Here is an 18,549-nt window from a genome sequence, read left to right on the forward strand (position 1 = left end):
CCCGCATCCAACGAACAACCTCAGGTGGCAGATCCTTCTCCTACCTCGCCGCCAAGGCCTGGAACACCCTTCCTACCCACCTACGGCAGACCGAAGACCTACTCGCCTTCAGAAGACTCCTCAAGACCTGGCTCTTCGAGCAGTAGCGAAGCTTCCCCCCCCCCTCAGTGCCTTGAGACCCTCATGGGTAAATAGCACGCTCTACAAATAGATTGATTGATTGATTAATTGATTGACATAATGGAGCGGAAGCCCTTACTGCCTCAAACAAAATGTCCTAAAGAAACTCCACTTGCTCCTCTACATTCTCTAGATCAGGATATTGTATGCCTTCTTGCATAGCCTTAAATGATTCCTTAAAAAGTCTAAGGAGAGACTGACATAAACAAAAAGAGAGTAAGGGTATAACAGTTCACTCTTTTACCCCAAAGGAATGATTATATAAACAACTAAAGAGTGATAGAACACCACAACATTCAAAGGGGTACCTCTTGATGTGGTGAAAAAACAGACAGGAAGTAAAGGAAAACCAAAAGTAGGTTAAGTAAGAACCCCCAATCGCTTCCTTACCAAACTGCTATTTGTTGACCCTTTACTCACGCTATCCATGCCCATCAGGAGTGTGAATATTTCTGCCGCCGCTTGATTTGAAGGAACTACCGCAATCACCCATACCACATCCTTGTTACCAGCTACTAGATATAAAACCCATTGGTTACTTTGGAGACTCCCTGTTCGTGAAATTTATTTGGCTGCTTTAAGGGACTCCACCCATAAACCATTTTGCCCTGACGAAGTTCCCAACGGGAACGAAACGCGTTGGCTGAGGCCTTTTAAAGAATCGGATCAATAAAGGAACTTTTTTCAAATACTATAATTTTCTTGCACTCTACATGAAACAGCATCACTGAGCATGCGCACAGTTCAGACACTCTGGGGCAGATTTACAAGCCCCGTACCCAACATTTGCACCGCCCTTGTGTCACTTTTGTGCACAAAGCCAGCGCCACGCTGCGGGGTATTTACAACGTAACGCATTTAGGGAGATGCGTCACGTTGTAAAGCCCTGCGCCACATTTGGGCGTTCCAGCACAGGGGTGGGGCATTCCGGCGCAGGAACGCCTCGGAAGAGTGGCTGAGTGACATCTACAAGATTTCACTCAGCCACTTTTATGGCCATGCTGTGTCAAAACCCTGCACCTGCTTGAAGCAGGCGTAAGGATTGAAGTAGCATTTTAGGCATAGGGGCACCCCGAGCCTTGCTGGAGCTGCGTCACGCTTGCGACGCGACTCCAGCAATGCGCCGCCTTTCTGCCGGGGTATGCGACACGCATCTGCCCATCCGTGCCCCATGGTGAGCTGCATTGTAAATGCGGCACATCAGTGGTGGCGCACTGGTGGTTTGGCGTGTCGCAACTGTACTGGCGCACTGATTAGCTAGGATGCGCCAGAAGTTGTAAATCTGACGCAGATCCTTTCATTACACACAAGCGCAGACGACAACTTCCGCAAGAAATTGAAGATAATGACTTTTGCTTTACATGATCCAATGATAATGTAGCATTATGTTTCACAGCTAAAAAAAAGGCACATTCAAAATATAAACAGCACCTCTGTACTGCCATAGAAAATGACCTTCAATTGTTACAGACAAATCGGTTCTTTCTACAGGAACTAAATATTTCAATTTCAAAGGTTACAGTGCAAGCAGAACTATAAAACTGACTGAATTTCGTATAATTAAAAAAAAATACTGAAGGCCACATTTGCAACTTTTGGTGCCCAGGTAAAGAAATGAGAAACCATTTCAATGTTTAACTTGCACATCACAAGTATTTTCAAGTGCATTTGAAAACTCGACTAGGTTCACTTATGTCAACTTAAGAACTTCATTACATTTAGTACAATGCAAACATTTCTTCTGAGATTCCCGTGTGTTAAAGAAATCACAGAATTATTCATTTTGAAATTCCCTTCCACCCCGTGAATGGCGAAAAGTATTTGGAAAGGTAGGGAGGCTCAGATGCCTACAAGAGATGCTGACATAAACCTTCTCTCATCTTCAGGAAGGAAATATTCCCTGGATAGAGAGTGAAAGCCGGAAGAGTACCCTGGGAATCAGTGGGAATTGAGGAGCTCCTCAAAGATGACTATAAGAAACTGGATCAATGACTTAATAACCAACCATGTGGGTTCCATGCACAGTTTCTTTATCAAATTAAAGTCAAATACTTGGGATTCAATTCTTGTCCGTGGAGTCTTTGATGTTGACAGGGGCCATGGGTAATAACTGGGACAAAACCCCAGGCAAACGTGTCAAGGTTTCTCTTTCACTAGGGTAGGAGCCTGGATTGTGGCTTCTTCAGCAGGTTGGGGACAAACCATAGTCAAGATTGCCGCTAGGAGAGACGAAGACTGCCTGGAGGGGGAGCTGCCAGATGCATACAGGGGGGATTCTGGACTGAATCACAAAGAAGGAACTTTACCTTATTGAGTCACCAATCCAGCAATGTTGTGACTAAGGAGCCTGAACAGGACTGGGACCTGAACACTTGTGGATGTGCTGCTTCTACCAGAAGGGAAGAGGACACATCACCATGAAGAGGGGTAATGCAGGGCACTCTACCACAGAAGACCAAATCTGTGCAAGAGGGACAAAGAAATAGGAGCAACACCGAACTCCCTAGGGCAGAATTTGCCAGCAAGTAAGCGGTGAGCACTTTCCATCCATGACTCCCCAGTATCTGACCGTAACTGTATCAAAGGCACCTTCAACTCGCTCAGTCCTCCTCCCTATCCTAGGAGTTGTTAGCAGGGTTGTTGATTTGGCTTTAAGTCCGAAGCCAGCGCGGTGGGGGCAGGAATAATATATATTCAAAAAAGGACTTACCTGTCGTTGCCGGAATCCGGCTTCTTCAATGATCGTGCTCTAAGCAGGCTCCCCATCCAATCCAGAAGCTGCTCTCATGTAGGAGAGCAGCGCCGGAAGTGGTCTGAGTGGGCTGGACTGACACTCGCATAGTATTAAGTGCTGACAGTGAGAACTCCCTGTTAAAACCAATAGGCTTAAGTCTGCCTGTGTTGAAAAACCTGGCGCGATGGTTCATAGGCAGTAGTTTGACAGTGAAGATCATCTGTCAACGTCAATACCTAGAGGGATTTTGATGTCGTGTACCCTGTGTCAAGGTCAAACGAAAGGCAGCGTATGGTTTTTGTGAAAAGCATGTGTTATATTGAGTGTTCTTAATCCAGGAGTATTTATATTTCCATGTTTAGTATTTAATAGTGTATAAACTTTTTTTTATTTTTAAAGTAAAAGCATTGGTTGGATTGGTAGCATTTTTGGTTGTATCATTGTCTCTGGTGACTTCTGCATTTCTAGACCATACCACCTCTCTGAGTAAGCCTTAGACCGCTCTGTCCATTAGTTTAGGGGCAAGTGCTAAAGGGGTATACTTGGTACTCCGTTATGGGTAGTAGTAAGCTGGTCCTAGAACACCGGAGGCAAAAGTGTCAAATTGTCACGACTGTAACCTCTAACTGTCCCGGGTGAGCAAGCAGAAATGGATTGGATAGCATAAGAGCTCGCTCTGTCCAAGGACGTTAATCTTGATATTACACTGTGCCATGATACCACAGTCAGTATTGTACTAATCATGCCCCGTCGTGGCTAATCCTGTCTGGGCCTTTATGCCTCCTGCTTGTGCCTGTTGAAGTCTTCCGGGCCATAGCTACCTTGCTTGCCTTTGCCTCCCATACAGTCAGTGCTTCTTAACCTCCTTGGGCCTCCTGTGCCTCCTATGCATTTCTATGCATCTAGGTGCATCCCTTCTGATGGCTGCCGACCCATGCTGTCCCTGTGAGCCAGTCTTCTTACCTTGATGTTCGAGCTCTTTTTGCTCCTCACTTGCCCCCAGTCCCACCTTGTCTATGCAGCCATCTCCCAGGATGTATTCCCCTCTGCTCCAATTGCAATACTCATCCCTCCCAGTGATACCTGCCTCTTGTGCCTCCCTGCATTGCCCTGCTACCCTTGTACCCACTGTGCATCTGTTTCTGTCTGCTCTCTCATCATCAGTGCTCTTTCATGCACTCATTGCCCCATGCCACGGAGGCCTCTCTCTCTGGACCTCTGAGTCATTCTTGTCCCTGCACATCTTTGCCTATACGCTCCTTCCTCACATGTGAGCTTGCCATGCTGAAAAAATGCAACAAGTGCAAAGACAACAATTGATGGACAGAATGCAGAACAATGTCATACATTCACCCCAGTACAGAGATCTGGGCCTAAATCCATCGTTTTTTTGCATTCCACACCACCCCAGTTCAGACATGGCCATATGCAAATCAGCCTTGACCCTGTGCCTCATGGGAACAGTCCAGCCCGAACTGCCAAGCCATGTCTTTCCTGGACCGGAATCAAGCATCCTAGGACCGGTTGCTGGCTATCAGCCGTCTTCAGCCAGGATAGTTTGACTCCAGTGGTGTGGAGAGCATGGGACTCACGTCTGAGCATACCCATCCCACTCGGGGTGACAAATGCAAAAACAACAATTGATGGACAGAATGCAGAACAATGTCATACATTCATCCCAGTACAGAGATCTGGGCCTAAATACATCGTTTTTTTGCACTCCACACCACCCCAGTTCAGACATGGCCATATGTACCCCTTTTGTACCGCACAAATGCAACAAGGCACCCTCCCCATTTCCTCTCGACCTCCAAATCATATACCAATTTAAAAGTGGGCCCATAGGTGGGAGGGCCATTGGGCAATGGCAGCTCTTCGGGTGACAACCTTTATCCAGACTTCTAGGTGGCTCTGTAGCTGTACTTGGGTTTTCATTTCGGTTGTAGAATCCCTACACAGGGAGTATTAGTGGGGCTAAGGGCAGGAAACAGCAGTCTTAGTTGACAATCATGGATGCAACAAGGATCACGACAGCGGCCACTGTTCCCAAGGACTTACTTGGTGAACTCGAAATTGTACGTGATTTTATTTCTGTGGAGCCTGTCTTTGAAATATCTGTTGATTGCGTAACATTCGGGGGTCCCTCGCCTGTCATTTTTATCACGAGCGAGAAGCCCATTTGTCCAACCGGCATGGGGTAAAAGAAGGCAATTGTTTACGCTGCGAGTCCCCTTAGCAAACCTACCTCTATGGATCTAATGTTGGAGTCGGCCATTAACGTAGCTATTGGAGAGATTGCGCTGACAGGGAGGAGGATGTCCTTAAGCGCTGGACCTGGTAGCAGTATTAATGGTAGCGTTGACCTAGGTTTTCCCTTGGATCAATGCTCAGTCAAGCCAATGGTGACCCTCCTGTGTATGCTTCCATCTAATTTTTCCCTGTCGAGGCCACAAAATCTTTTAACTTCTGTAGCGGCGGTACATTAAAAAAAAAAGGACAAGAGTAACTCGAAACAGTTTCTTCCCAAACTGATGACCTTTGGATGAGCTCCTCCACTCATCCCACTTCTGCTCTAACAGGGGGATCTTCTCAGCACCCGATTGGCGATCATTTTACGCCCTTACTGGAGGGTTTTTTCGATTGCATCAAGTCTTGGTTCACTTTTCCCCTTGTCTTGCACTGGCTTACTGCCATCTGCATGTACCAACTTTGTTTGTCACTCAGTAGCTACAGGTGGAGTAGGTGCTCATTTGCTCAATGAAGTGGAGACAACTGATATATGTACAGGTGGAGAACTGGTAGCCGTAATTCTTTAGGAAGGAATGGCATTAGCCTACCTCGAAAGGAGACCAGGCCACCCCTTGTTTTCACTAGTGTCACTAGTGATAGTCAGATCAACTTAGGCCACAACAGTGTGCCTGCTCGATCTTCAAAATTGACAAAGGGCCTTTCAGGTTTGGATCTCATGCCCAATAAATCTCTTGTCAATGTGCCACCTTCTGCACGTCCTCATGTGGCAATACTTATTGGTGTTCCTCCATTAAATAGAAATCAGTCAGAATCTTATGAGGAATTCTATAACAAATCGCTGCACTGGATAGTGCGACATATAGGGTTCCCATTGACCAATGCCAATTACATCCTAATGGTTCGTAGATGTGCCTGGATTGGCCCCGACCATAGCGATCCCACCAGTGATTGTGTCATTATGAATTTGAGATTTCTGTTCCAAGTTCATAACTTATTTTTGGGGTATTTGTTTGCATGCGGCTCCGTGGAGCGCCGCTACTTTGGTCCCATTCGTTTTTTTTTTATAATAAACCCTCATTAGTTCCTTCTTTGAACAAGCCGGGCCTTATAGGTCCCTCCTTCCCACAAGCAAGCATTATTCACGATCCCCGATACCCTTCAATTTCTCGTCAAACTGCCCCAGTCTTGTTGAAATACCAAGTGGGGCTCCTTCACATGGCATGGTAGTCACCATACCGAGGGCCATTTTGCATAATTAATTTTTATAACAATGATTTTATCAATTCTTCTTGCACCCTTTATGCACAGTTGTTTAACTTCCTACCTAGTCTAAAAACTCGGAAGGATAAGATTGTATCCAACCACGGTATATTTTGTGGGGGGACTTCAATGCTAGGATAGGTGGGGGAAGGCTCTCGGAGGGTAGACCCCTAGGAAATCTTAATGCTGCCAGGGAACTTGAGTTGGCACAAAATACCTAGCCACTGATGACCTTGTCGATATAGGTGTCATTGTCGGCATTCCACCATTGACTATTATTACTAGGAATTTCGTGGGGTGCTTTTTTAAAGGGGAGGTTGTGCAGATGGAAGGGGGGAAATCCCAATATTATTTCCATCTCTAGAGTGCTTTCTGTAAAGAGCGTTAATCCAACCATTTAAAATCAGTCAGGGGATCTTTTATGGAACTGTTTATCAGCAGCACCTGGAAGTGATATGTTAGGCTATTTTTAAACCTTAGTCCAGACCATCAAACTTTCTTTTAGAATCAGTACGCAAAGATAACTGGGAACCCTGTTTGGTTTGATGAACAGTACTCAGGAGCCAATCAGCGCTTAAAGCCAGCCTTATATGCTTCCTCAAGAGTACCCTCAGAAGTACAGCTTGCCCGCCACATATGCAAACGAGTCCTTAAAGACAGGAAGGAGGCCCTGCATAAGTAGGATTTTGAAATTTTGGAATCAGCTGCAGTTTTTAGAAGAATTAAACTCTGTTGAGATTCTGTTAACAGAATTAGATTAAGATCAGCCCCTGATAATTCCCTGATGCAATACAACATCTTAGACTCTGACTTGGTGGGCCATTTTTCACCTATTTACCCCCTAGATGAAGTAGTTGCAGACTAAGCACTGCCCCTCTCCCACCGCCCCCCCCCAGTTAATATATCTTTAATAGAAGTTGAATCTGCGGTTGAGGAGAGCATTGGGGTTAAGGCACTAGGCCCAGATGGGACCCCTATTTACTTATTAAAGAGCAATATTGACCTATGGGACCCCCTGATTACTAATGTTTTAACAGCTCTTTAAACATGCATATCGTTGAGCCATGGAAACTGGCCTTGATCGTACCCATCTTTAAAAAGGGTGACAGGATGTCCCCGAAGTGCTATAGACCTATCTCCTTACCAGACAGTACTGTTAAAATTATTGTTAGAGTCATTTAAAATGATTTGTCTGATTGGGTCCAGGAGCAGCACATCCTGTCTATGGTCCAATTTGGATTTGACCAGGGTTGGGAACGATCAATAGTGCCTGAACTTATGTTTAATAGCTAATAAATGCAGTTTAGCCAGACGCTGTCCTCTTTATTTTGCCTTTATGGACGTCTCAACAGCGTTTGACTCTGTCAATAGAACTTAATTGTGGTTCAAACTTTAGGACATAGGGGTAGAGGTGTATTTTGTGCATTTTCTGTTTAATGTGCACTCGGATGAAGTTGCCGAAGAACGCCTTAACCAAAATGATGAAATGTCCTCTGTTTTCAGCCTCAATCACGGAGTGGGCCAGGGCTGCATTTTTGCTCCTGCGTTGTTCATCGTATACATCAATGACCTTGGCCCTTACCTGACTTCTGTTTGGGTAGATACCCCTAGAGTGGCAGATACTCAGGTGCCCCCACTTGTATATTCAGATGGTGCGTTCCTGTTGGCTTGCACTCTTAAGGCATTGCATGTGTTACTGGACTGCTTTGTCCAGTTCATGGACAGTTTAGATCTAATTAGCATTCATGGTAAATCCCACATTATGGCCTGCAAACTAGTAAGAATCGAAACCCACAGGTTACCTATAAGGTGTCAGTTTCTATCTAGTTGTGGAGGATTTCACTTACATGGGTTTTACTTTTAGCTCATCAAGCTCTTGGTAGCCACAATTGGCTAGTTCTAGTCTTAAACTTAGTAGGTCATTAGGAACCATTTTCAATCTCTTCAGGACAAAAAGGGTAAGGGGATGTTTCTACCTGTATTAAAAATCTGTAGCACTCAGTGCGTCCCTGCGGCTACATATGGGGCAGGGATTTGGGGCGCCTGAAAGAGCTCTTCCCTTCAGCAAGAGGAAGAACGTATATGTAGAAGGTTTTTACAGCTCTCCCCTCAGCCTCTAGTTTTATCCTACACACATAAATTAAGCAACGTTTTATCAAGGATAGTGTCCGAATGGCACCTCTACTTCTTTGAGTCAGTATAAGGACAAATCTCCAAGCCACATTCTGTAGAGAGATAATTTCAGATTGTCTCTATCTGGCTAATTGGGGGATCTATACCATGGTTGAAAAACATTGACGCAACCACTCAAGAGCTGGGGTTGTCTCCATTGTTCTTGTATCCAATTAGATTACAGAACGGACACAAAGCTAGGATAAAAAGTCTCTTTTTGGAAGTTATGCTGAGGTAAGAACACATAAGAAGCTGGCCAAGAGCTCTGTCTCGACTTACTATTGTATCCTTGCCAGGCCAAAGTCCATTCTTTATCTTTCTCCTGAACGGTATACACTCAAAATATCGAGTTTTTAATATCGATTTGCATTAATATCGATTAAAAAATATAGAATGGACACAATATCGACTAGACAGAATATAGACTACAAAAATATTGAATAGGATAGCATTAATATTGAATCAAAAATATAGAATGGACAGAATATCGAATGGACAGAATATAGACAACAAAAATATAGAATGGACAGAATATAGACAACAGAAATATAGAATGGACAGAATATAGACTACAAAAATATAGAATGGACAGAATATAGACTACAAAAATATAGAATGGACAGAATATAGACTACAAAATTATCGAATTTGAGGTAAGTTAAAATCAATTTTTAAAGTGTTTTTTATGTTAGTATATGTTTGAAAAGTGTATATTTATTTTATTATTTATATTAATTAATTTTTTTTACGGTAATTAATTTTTGCGTAATATAATTCTGTAGCGGGTTGTGGGTTTATGAGGAAATAGGGTGGGAATTAATTTAATTATAATTAATTAAATATGTTTATTTATTGGTATTTATTTTGAATTAATTGTTAATTAATTATTAATTGTTAATTAATTAAAATATAATTGGTAATTAATTTAAATTAATTGATAATTATGTTAATTTTAGTAATTTATTTTCTGTTGTGGGTTTATAGGGGAATAGGGTGGGAAGTTATTTAAATATAATTAATTAAATATGTTAATTTATTTATTGGTATTTATTTTGAATTGTTAATTAATTATTAATTGGTAATTATTTAAAATATAATTGGTAATTAATTTTTATCAATTGATTAATTGATAAATATGTTAATTTTAGTAATTTATTTTCTGTAGCGGGTTGTGGGTTTATAGGGGAATAGGGTGGGAAGTAATTTAATTATAAATAATTAAATATGTTAATTTATTTATTTGTATTTTTTAATTAATTGTTAATTAATTATTATTGGTAATTTATTCAAATATAATGGGTAATTAATTTTAATTAATTTATTAATTGATAATTATGTTAATTTTATTAATTTATTTTCTGTAGTGGGTTGTGGGTTTATAGGGGAATAGGGTGGGAAGTAATTTAATTGTAAGTAATTCAATTTTTGAATTTTTTTATCTAATTTTTAATTATTTTTCAATTGTTAATTAATTTATTGTTAATTAGTAAATAATTTGTATTAGTAGGTAATTATTTTTAATTAATTTGCATTTGTATTTTTAATTGATTAATTAATATATTATATAAAAGTGTTATTTATTTTAGTTAATTTGTAATTGGTATTAATATTTACTTTATTTTTATTTATATATGAAGTATTTACTTTCCCTACTGTTGCACTCACTGGAGTGGGAATAGTAGTTTTTACCCTCCTCCTATCCAACGCTTACTCTACTGTTGCACTCACTGGAGTGGCAATAGTAATTTTTCCCCTATGCTATCCAACACTTTCCCTACTGTTGCACTCTCTGGAGTGGGAATAGTAATTTTTATCTCTACGCTATCCAACGCTTTCCCAACTGTTGCACTCTCTGGAGTAGGAATAGTCATTTTTACCTTCCCGGTATCCAATGCTTTCCCTACTGTTGCACTCACTGGAGTGGGAATAGTAAGTTTTACCCCTACGCTATCCAACGCTTTCCCTACTGTTGCACTCTCTGGAGTTGGAATAGTAATTTCCCTACTGTTGCACTCATTGGAGTAGGAATAGTAATTTTTACCCCTACGCTATCCAATGCTTTCCCTACTGTTGCACTCTCTTGAGTGGGAATAGTAATTTTTACCCCTACGCTATCCAATGCTTTCCTTACTGTTGCACTCACTGGAGTGGGAATAGTAAGTTTTTACCCCTACGCTATCCAACGCTTTCCCTGCTGTTGCACTCACTGGAGTGGGAATAGTAATTTTTACTGCTACGCTATCCAATGTTTTTTCTACTGTTGCAGTCACTTGAGTGGTAATAGTAAATTTAACCCTCTCGCTATCCTATGGTATATATATTGTATATTTTTTATTAATACTACATTTTATATATATATATATATATATATATATATATATATATATATATGTGTATGCATTAAAATATTTATTTATTTTCATTTATATTAATTATGTATTTATTTTAATGTTATTTAAGTATGTTTAAGTTTGTTATATTTATTATTTCATTAATTTTAAATTACTTTTAACTATTTAAAAAAATCGATATTTTGACTATCTATATTTTTTACAATGATATTTTTGATTCGATATTTTTGTACTTACCTGTTTAGAGATAGGAAGTCGATATTTGGGCATTCTATATTTTTTTTACTCGATATTTTTGTAGTTCTATATTTTTGCCATCGATATTGTTTCAGTGATCCCTCCTGAACTAACGCAATGGGAAAGGTCCCTTCTCTTCCGTTTTAAGTCAGGCTCGGTTTGGCGGCTTATGAGTTTTAGAATGCGAACTGACGCCTTGGGAGGCTCCTCCAGGGCTTTTCTTTGTGATGGGGTTTCCTCACAATCACTAATGCATTACATCCTTGTTTGTAATTATTTTAGTTATGCCCAGAGACTCTTTTTGAAACCACTTTTGAAATCCTTTGGGTACTGAAGCTGTGAACAGACTTTGCAACAAATTGAAATCATTGGATACTCCAATTGTCTGTCTCAGAGTATGTCCTTTCCTTAAAATAGCTTTTTTAGCTAGGAAAACGATGGACACGTAGTACTGCCTGTTTAAAAAATTGTATTCTTATTTTAGATATTTACTATACTTGATTAGTTCATATTTTATAGATACACCATGCACTTTATATGCATATGCGTGGTGTCACTTAACGTGCTGTTTTTAAACTGCACCAACGCCAGGACTTGATGGAAATTAGCGCACAGCTGCTCTAAACGCTGTTGACGCTCCTCATCAGCCCCAGCGGCCGCCATCAGACGAGGCGTGCACGCTGACCACGCCCACTTAGGCCACGCCCCCTCGATCGCACTATATAAACGCTGAGCTTCAGCGCACCGGCAGACTGTTGACCCAGTTCCTGAGGCGGAAAGCCGGGAGCTGGAGGTACGAGTGTTGATAAATACCTGATTGTTTTAAATACAAAAAGCTTACTTTTACAATTTGCGTGGTGTCACTTAACGTGCTGTTTTTAAACTGCACCAACGCCAGGACTTGATGGAAATTAGCGCACAGCTGCTCTAAACGCTGTTGACGCTCCTCATCAGCCCCAGCGGCCGCCATCAGACGAGGCGTGCACGCTGACCACGCCCACTTAGGCCACGCCCCCTCGATCACACTATATAAACGCTGAGCTTCAGCGCACCGGCAGACTGTTGACCCAGTTCCTGAGGCGGAAAGCCGGGAGCTGGAGGTACGAGTGTTGATAAATACCTGATTGTTTTAAATACAAAAAGCTTACTTTTACAATTTGCGTGGTGTCACTTAACGTGCTGTTTTTAAACTGCACCAACGCCAGGACTTGATGGAAATGAGCGCACAGCTGCTCTAAACGCTGTTGACGCTCCTCATCAGCCCCAGCGGCCGCCATCAGACGAGGCGTGCACGCTGACCACGCCCACTTAGGCCACACCCCCCCTCTGGTCAAATATGTGCATCTACAGGAAGCGCAGCGGACGAGCGCAGCGGGAGCGCCGTTTGCGCGCCGAAGGCGCGCCTAAGGCAAGCCCGTCTGCGCCCGTCCGCGACCAGCCGGGACCCGGGGCCACGACCCCTGGCTCCTGCCCTACCCAGAGCAGAACCTACAGCTCGACGACCCTATATAGCATAGGCAGGACTTTTACTCCCCAGTGCCCTCATACCTTTAGACCCACAGAGCTACCTGCCCGATGTTCAGGGTACAAACACTCTTTCTACGAAACCCCCTCGACCGCGGCTCAAACGTACCGTATGTACGCGCTCAACTGCCGTTCCCTACCCAAACACAGCACACAGATCTCCATGCTGTTGGAGGAGGAAAGAGCGGACGCGGTATTTCTAACAGAAACGTGGCTCACTGCCCACTCCGAGCCAGACGTGGTAAAAGCCTTACCCGTAGGATACTATATCCTCAGAGTGGATAGACCGCTAGGGAGAGGCGGAGGTCTGGCGATCATCTTAAAAGACCAGTACCGATGCCGTTTTACAGCAGGATCCATCCCTGAGTGCGAGAGTGCAGAATTCTGTATAGAATTTCATGCCAACAGCACTTTTTCTGGCACCCTAATCTATCGCCCCCCCGAGCCTGCAAAAGAGTTTCACAGGTCTCTTCCAGAAATTACAGCGCAAAGAATCCTTTCCTCTGCCAATCATACAATCTTGGGTGATTTCAACCTTCACTTTAACTCCCCCTCTGACCACATTGCTCAAGAACTACAAGAGGACCTGGAAGCTCTCCAACTGCTCCAACTGGTTGCTGCCCCGACCCATGATAAAGGCAATTTACTTGACCCTATATTCAGTAATTGTCTGAATCTAACTGTGGATCCACCCATCCCCCTCCCATGGTCAGACCATTTCTTAATTCCTCTTTCCTGGGTAAAACATAAGACCTCCCAGCTACCTCCCCAAACCACCACTAGGAGGAACTGGTCAAAACTCCCACTAGAGCTCTGGATGAACAATCTAGACTCCACCCGCCCGCTACCCTGTTCAGACCCTAACGTGGCAAACACCCACTATGAGAGCTGGATCACTCATTCGCTAGACGCGATCCTTCCGCATCGTAGGTCCTCCGCGAAGAGATTACAGAAATCTGCCCCCTGGTTCTCCGACTCTCTAAGACAATTAAAACGCATTTGCAGACAACGAGAGAGAGCTTGGCGTCTAGATTTCCTCCCAGATAAGAAGGCTGCCTATAAAGAGGCGATCAGATCTTACAAAGAAGCAATCAGGTCAGCCCAGGCAACCCATTACTCCGAGAAAATATTAGAAGCAAAATCCAAGCCAAAAGAAATCTTTCATATTATAAAACAGTGCTCCAACGTCAATACGGTCCCTCCACCTATTAAAACCCAGGACCAATGCAACGAGCTTGCGGACTTCTTCCACGAAAAGGTTCAAAAAATTTACTCTACATTCCCTATCGCGGCTACATCCCTGGACTCGAGCAACTCACTTCCCCCCAGACCACCCCTTCACCCAGATCAGCCCTCCCTTGAGCACTTCCATCCTCTGGATCTGGACACCTTAAGCAAGGTGGCTCAACAAGTCAAGTCGGGCTCCCCCTGTGATCCTGCCCCCCCAGAGATCCTTATGCGAGCCAGTAAAGCCACCCTGCCCGCAATTCTAGACCTCCTCAACACCTCCATATCTGCTTGTTCAGTCCCCATGGCTTGGAAACAGGCCATGGTGCGGGCACTGTTAAAAAAAACCAGCCTAGACCCAGACGACCACTCCAGTTATCGCCCCATTTCACTTCTCCCTTGGGTGAGCAAGGTGCTGGAGAAACACATAAACGCGCAGCTGGTCCAGTTCCTGGAGGACCACTCTCTACTACATACTTCCCAGACAGGCTTCAGGCCAAAGCATGGTACTGAAACCGCCTTATTAGCAGTCACCGAAGAAACTAGAAGGATACTAGACCGGGGAGGATCGGTGGCAGTGATCCTCCTTGACCTAAGTGCCGCCTTCGATACGGTCAGCTATACCACCTTGCTAGACCGTCTCTATAACATCGGAGTTTCAGGTGACGCTGTAAGGTGGTTCGAGTCCTTTCTGTCTGGGAGGTCGTTTCAGATCTTTGATGGAAAGACAATGTCCTCCAGGAAACCCTTGAGCTGCGGAGTGCCACAGGGCTCTTCCTTGAGCCCTGTATTGTTCAACGTCTACATGAGGCCGCTGGCGGGTGTTGTCGAACCATATGGCATTAAAATCGTGTCATATGCCGACGACACCCAGCTTGTGGTCTCGCTGGCAACGGAGAACAATACTCACTCCTCAGCAGACCTGTTAAACTGCCTAGTGGACGTGAAGAGATGGATGACCAACTCCTCCCTTAAACTGAATGGAGAAAAGACGGAGCTCATGCTCCTGGGCCCAACCTCTCCTTTGTCTTTCACCTCCCTATGGCCCAGTGCCCTGGGTCCCCCGCCCACTCACAAAGAAAGTGTTAAAAGCCTGGGAGTATGGCTAGATGACAAACTTTCCTTTTCCACCCAGGCCAAAAAGCTGTCCGCCACCTGTTTTGGCCTACTCAGAATTCTGAGGAAGGTGCTCCCGTTACTTCCCCTAGAGGCCAAAAAGGTGGCAGTCCAAGGTCTGATTCAATCTCGCCTGGACTCAAATAATGCTTTATACTTGGGGGCCCCGGAGATGACCCTCAGGAAACTGCAAATTGTTCAGAACTGTGCAGCACGCACTTTGCTGAAAATTCCACGGACCCAGTCGGCCAGACCTGCCCTGAAGAGCCTCCACTGGCTGCCAGTGAAGCAAAGAGTGTCCTTCAAGGCGCTATGCCTGGCTCATCGCACCTTTTGGAAGACGGGACCTTCCATAAACACTGGCCTGGTTACCCCCTACCACCCTAAAAGGAACCTTCGGTCTTCGGAGGCTTTCCTGGCCGTTGTGCCTAGGGTGAAGCGAGCTAGGTCTGGAGGCAGGCTGTTTTCCTTGAACACCGCTAGGCTATGGAATGCTCTTCCCATCACACTCCGCTCCAACTCTGACCTTCTTGCATTCCGGAAAAACCTAAAGACACTGTTGTTTGTTCAATCCTATGTACCTTAAGCTCCCTCAGTCACTTTCCCTCTACCCAGCGCTTGGACGCCTGCGGGCAGCAACCGCGCTCAATAAAAACTGTTACTGTTACAATATATGTGAATTGTTTTAAAGGACTTATGTGCTGTAGTTTTATTTTGTGGAGCACAAGCTATTATGCTTTATGGTTATTGGATCATTTATCTTATAAATTATGTCGAGGTTGATGGAGTTATTTGCTTAATAACCATTAAATTGCTCTGTATGGTTTCTGTCAGTTATGGCCATATCTGGCCGAATAAAGATTGGGAAAAAGAGAGGGCATAGGGAGGGTTACTGAACCTTTTAGTTCCGAGCCTTTACTTGATTTTGCTTGCTTCCCACTGGGGATGGTGCCAAAGAAAGAGCTGGCCGAATTCTGCCTCATCCATAACCTCTCTTCTCCAAAGGACAATCTGTTAATGATGCTAGTGAACATGTCTTACGCGCAAAGAAATATGTCTCCCTAGCCCAGGCAGTAGCTATGCTCAAATGTGTGGGGCTGAGGGTCCTCCCTGTAAATTCTGACACTGCAACAGTGTGCAGGCCTCTTCCACAGTACCCAAGAGATTTCCATCTAATGGGCTCCCAGAGGTTCCTTCGGTTTTATTATAGCAGGACTAAAGGGTGTGCAGTGTCTTGCACCTACGTCAAGAACTTCAGCACTTTCTTGAAAAGGGTATTTGGGAAAGAGTCTGCATCATTTCTGCATTACTTTAACGATTTAGTGTTCCTTGGACGCCTAGATTCTAGGCATGCTTGTAGCATCCATGCCTTTGGTTACAAGAATAGAGGTTTCTTAGCTGAAGAAAACACCAATGGCCCTGAGACAACCCTTATAATTCTGAAGATAGAGACTGGCACGGTTGCGGGCCTGTGCAGATTGCCAGAAGCAGAATGTGGCGGCATTCAAGGAGTATAATCAGGATTCCCTAGGAGCTCAGAACACTACATTACATCAGCAGCAGGTGTTAGCTGGCCAAATACATTTTACTTTATTCATTATTCTCACGGGCTGCCTATTGTCCAAGTCTTTTGCTGAGGACTTGCCTGGGTTCAACGTAAAATCTGACAGAATGAGGGTGTCATCAGAGGTCAAGCATGATTTTTTTTTTGTTTTTCATTCCTTGCAAGTTTCAATAGTTGTGTTCCTGGTGTTGGGTTTTATAGAGGCAAGAAGTGTTGGCTTTGGAGCAATTCTGGGAATGAAGTGGGGTGACCAGAAAGGCCCTAAAGAATGGTGCGCGTTTGGCATAGTGGGTAATGTGGCTTTTGGGATTGTTACCCATCTTGCTAGCCTTGTGCACCTGGATAGGTCACTTCCGTGGTCAGTCTGTAATGCTTCTGGTCTGACAACAAGTCAGTGGCTGTCTATTATTCAGCAGCACACAAAATTGAGGATGGTTTTTAGGTTATTGAAAGTAATTATACTGTTATGTTTGAAAAAATAATTTTCAGCTTAAAGCTAAGTCTGTCCCTAGGATGATGAATAATGATGTTAATGCTCTGCCGCATTTCAGGTTTCAGGAATTTAGATGCTTCCATCCGGAGGCAGCAGAGGAGTGAAGTTGGATTTTTAATAAACGATAAGGAAATGTATCTTTTAGAAAGTTACCCTTTAACTGCCAGAAGGCTGATTAGCGTAATATGCTGCCAACTCACACCCTGTGCTCAGCCTTGATTAGGTGTGAAAAAGGTAGAGCCTCCTAGGAGCGAACAATAAGCTCACCTGAATGGACAGGGAGGACTCCTGAACTGCAAAGAATATGCAGGGTGGGAACTTTGGGCATCCTTTTTAATGCTACAGTGTCAGCATCTGTTAGCCTCTGGAGCACTTTCCAGATCTCACCACCTCTCAAAATCTGACCAAGATTGGGTGGGAAGGGGAGTAACGAAATGTTGAGGGGTGGTCCCAGGCCACCCATGTTGCCCCATGATGGCACTGAGGGACTACATTAAGATTCACCCAGCTGGAAAGGTGAGACTATTTCCTGCATGCTAATAGGGTTCCTTTTGAGGGTCCAGTTTATTAGAGTCCTCAACAAAGCTATGAGTGCTAATATTGATCTTGCTAGTGTCAGCCGACACTCCTTTTGGACTGGGGCAGCTACATCATCTGTAGTGTGTGACCTGGAGCCTGGGTTGGTCCAGAGCTTAGGTAGAAGTAAGTGAGATTGCTAGAAACTATTGTGTGCGTAAAGATGGTCTTGTATTTTGCTCCCTTCTTGTGTTGTCTCTAATCCTCTTCTCAGCAGTTAGGTTACTGATGCTGGTTTCCTTCCTTCACATGCACTAGGTATCATGCCTTTACTTGAAGTCTGGTGATTGGACATGTGTAAGCTAGGCGAGTCTAGGAGTCACTCTGAGGGAGATTTCAAGAAGCATACCTGTGAGACAGGTTTCATGAATAGATGGTTCAGCGTCAGAGGCCTTTGCCTGTGAAAGACAAGGCATTCTGTGAAAAGAATCCTAGGGGGGGGGGATTCTGCTGCTTCCCTTGGTGAGTCCACATATCAGTAGTAATGTCCATGCCACGTGGTTGTAGCCAGAGTGTCATATGCCCTAGGTCAAGGAACGAAATGGGCCCCTAGCCATTGTTAGAACGGAGATATACTGTTAGAACCACCAGGGGACTGCAGTGTCTGTTGAATTTCTTTGTTTATTTCATGGAGGAGTTGGATCTCCTGGTGAATGAGAAAAAAAATCTTTTGTGATGGTGGTCGCTCCTCATTCTACAAAAGGGTCCACTTTTAAAGTCGAGTCTTCTGTGCCAGCGACTAGCGTGTTTTCTTATCTGGGCCTGTTGATCAATTCTGCTTTATGTAGGCGTCCTCTGGTTAACAGGAAGAGGGAGGATTTTGTAAAGGCAAACACTGCAGTTTGTGCATCACGGCTGGGCAGTG

The 18,549-nt window shown here is 43.9% G+C and overlaps 1 protein-coding gene across 2 annotated transcripts in view; it reads right to left on the reverse strand.

Moving 5' to 3' along the window:
* The window catches only part of GBX1 (gastrulation brain homeobox 1), a 177,063-nt gene that overhangs the window by 146,303 nt on the left and 12,211 nt on the right, over positions 1 to 18,549 (reverse strand). The window contains exon 2 of one of the 2 annotated variants that reach the window (XM_086942412.1): positions 2,162 to 2,172. The exons of the other annotated variant lie outside the window; for it this stretch is intronic. Within the exon in view, the coding sequence (XP_086798538.1) occupies positions 2,162 to 2,172 (11 nt within the window). The remainder of the gene's footprint in view (positions 1 to 2,161; positions 2,173 to 18,549) is intronic. 2 annotated transcript variants of the gene reach the window in all.

The sequence above is a fragment of the Lissotriton vulgaris genome, chromosome 10 (genome assembly GCF_964263255.1).
Source record: "Lissotriton vulgaris chromosome 10, aLisVul1.2, whole genome shotgun sequence".
NCBI lineage: Eukaryota > Metazoa > Chordata > Amphibia > Caudata > Salamandridae > Lissotriton > Lissotriton vulgaris.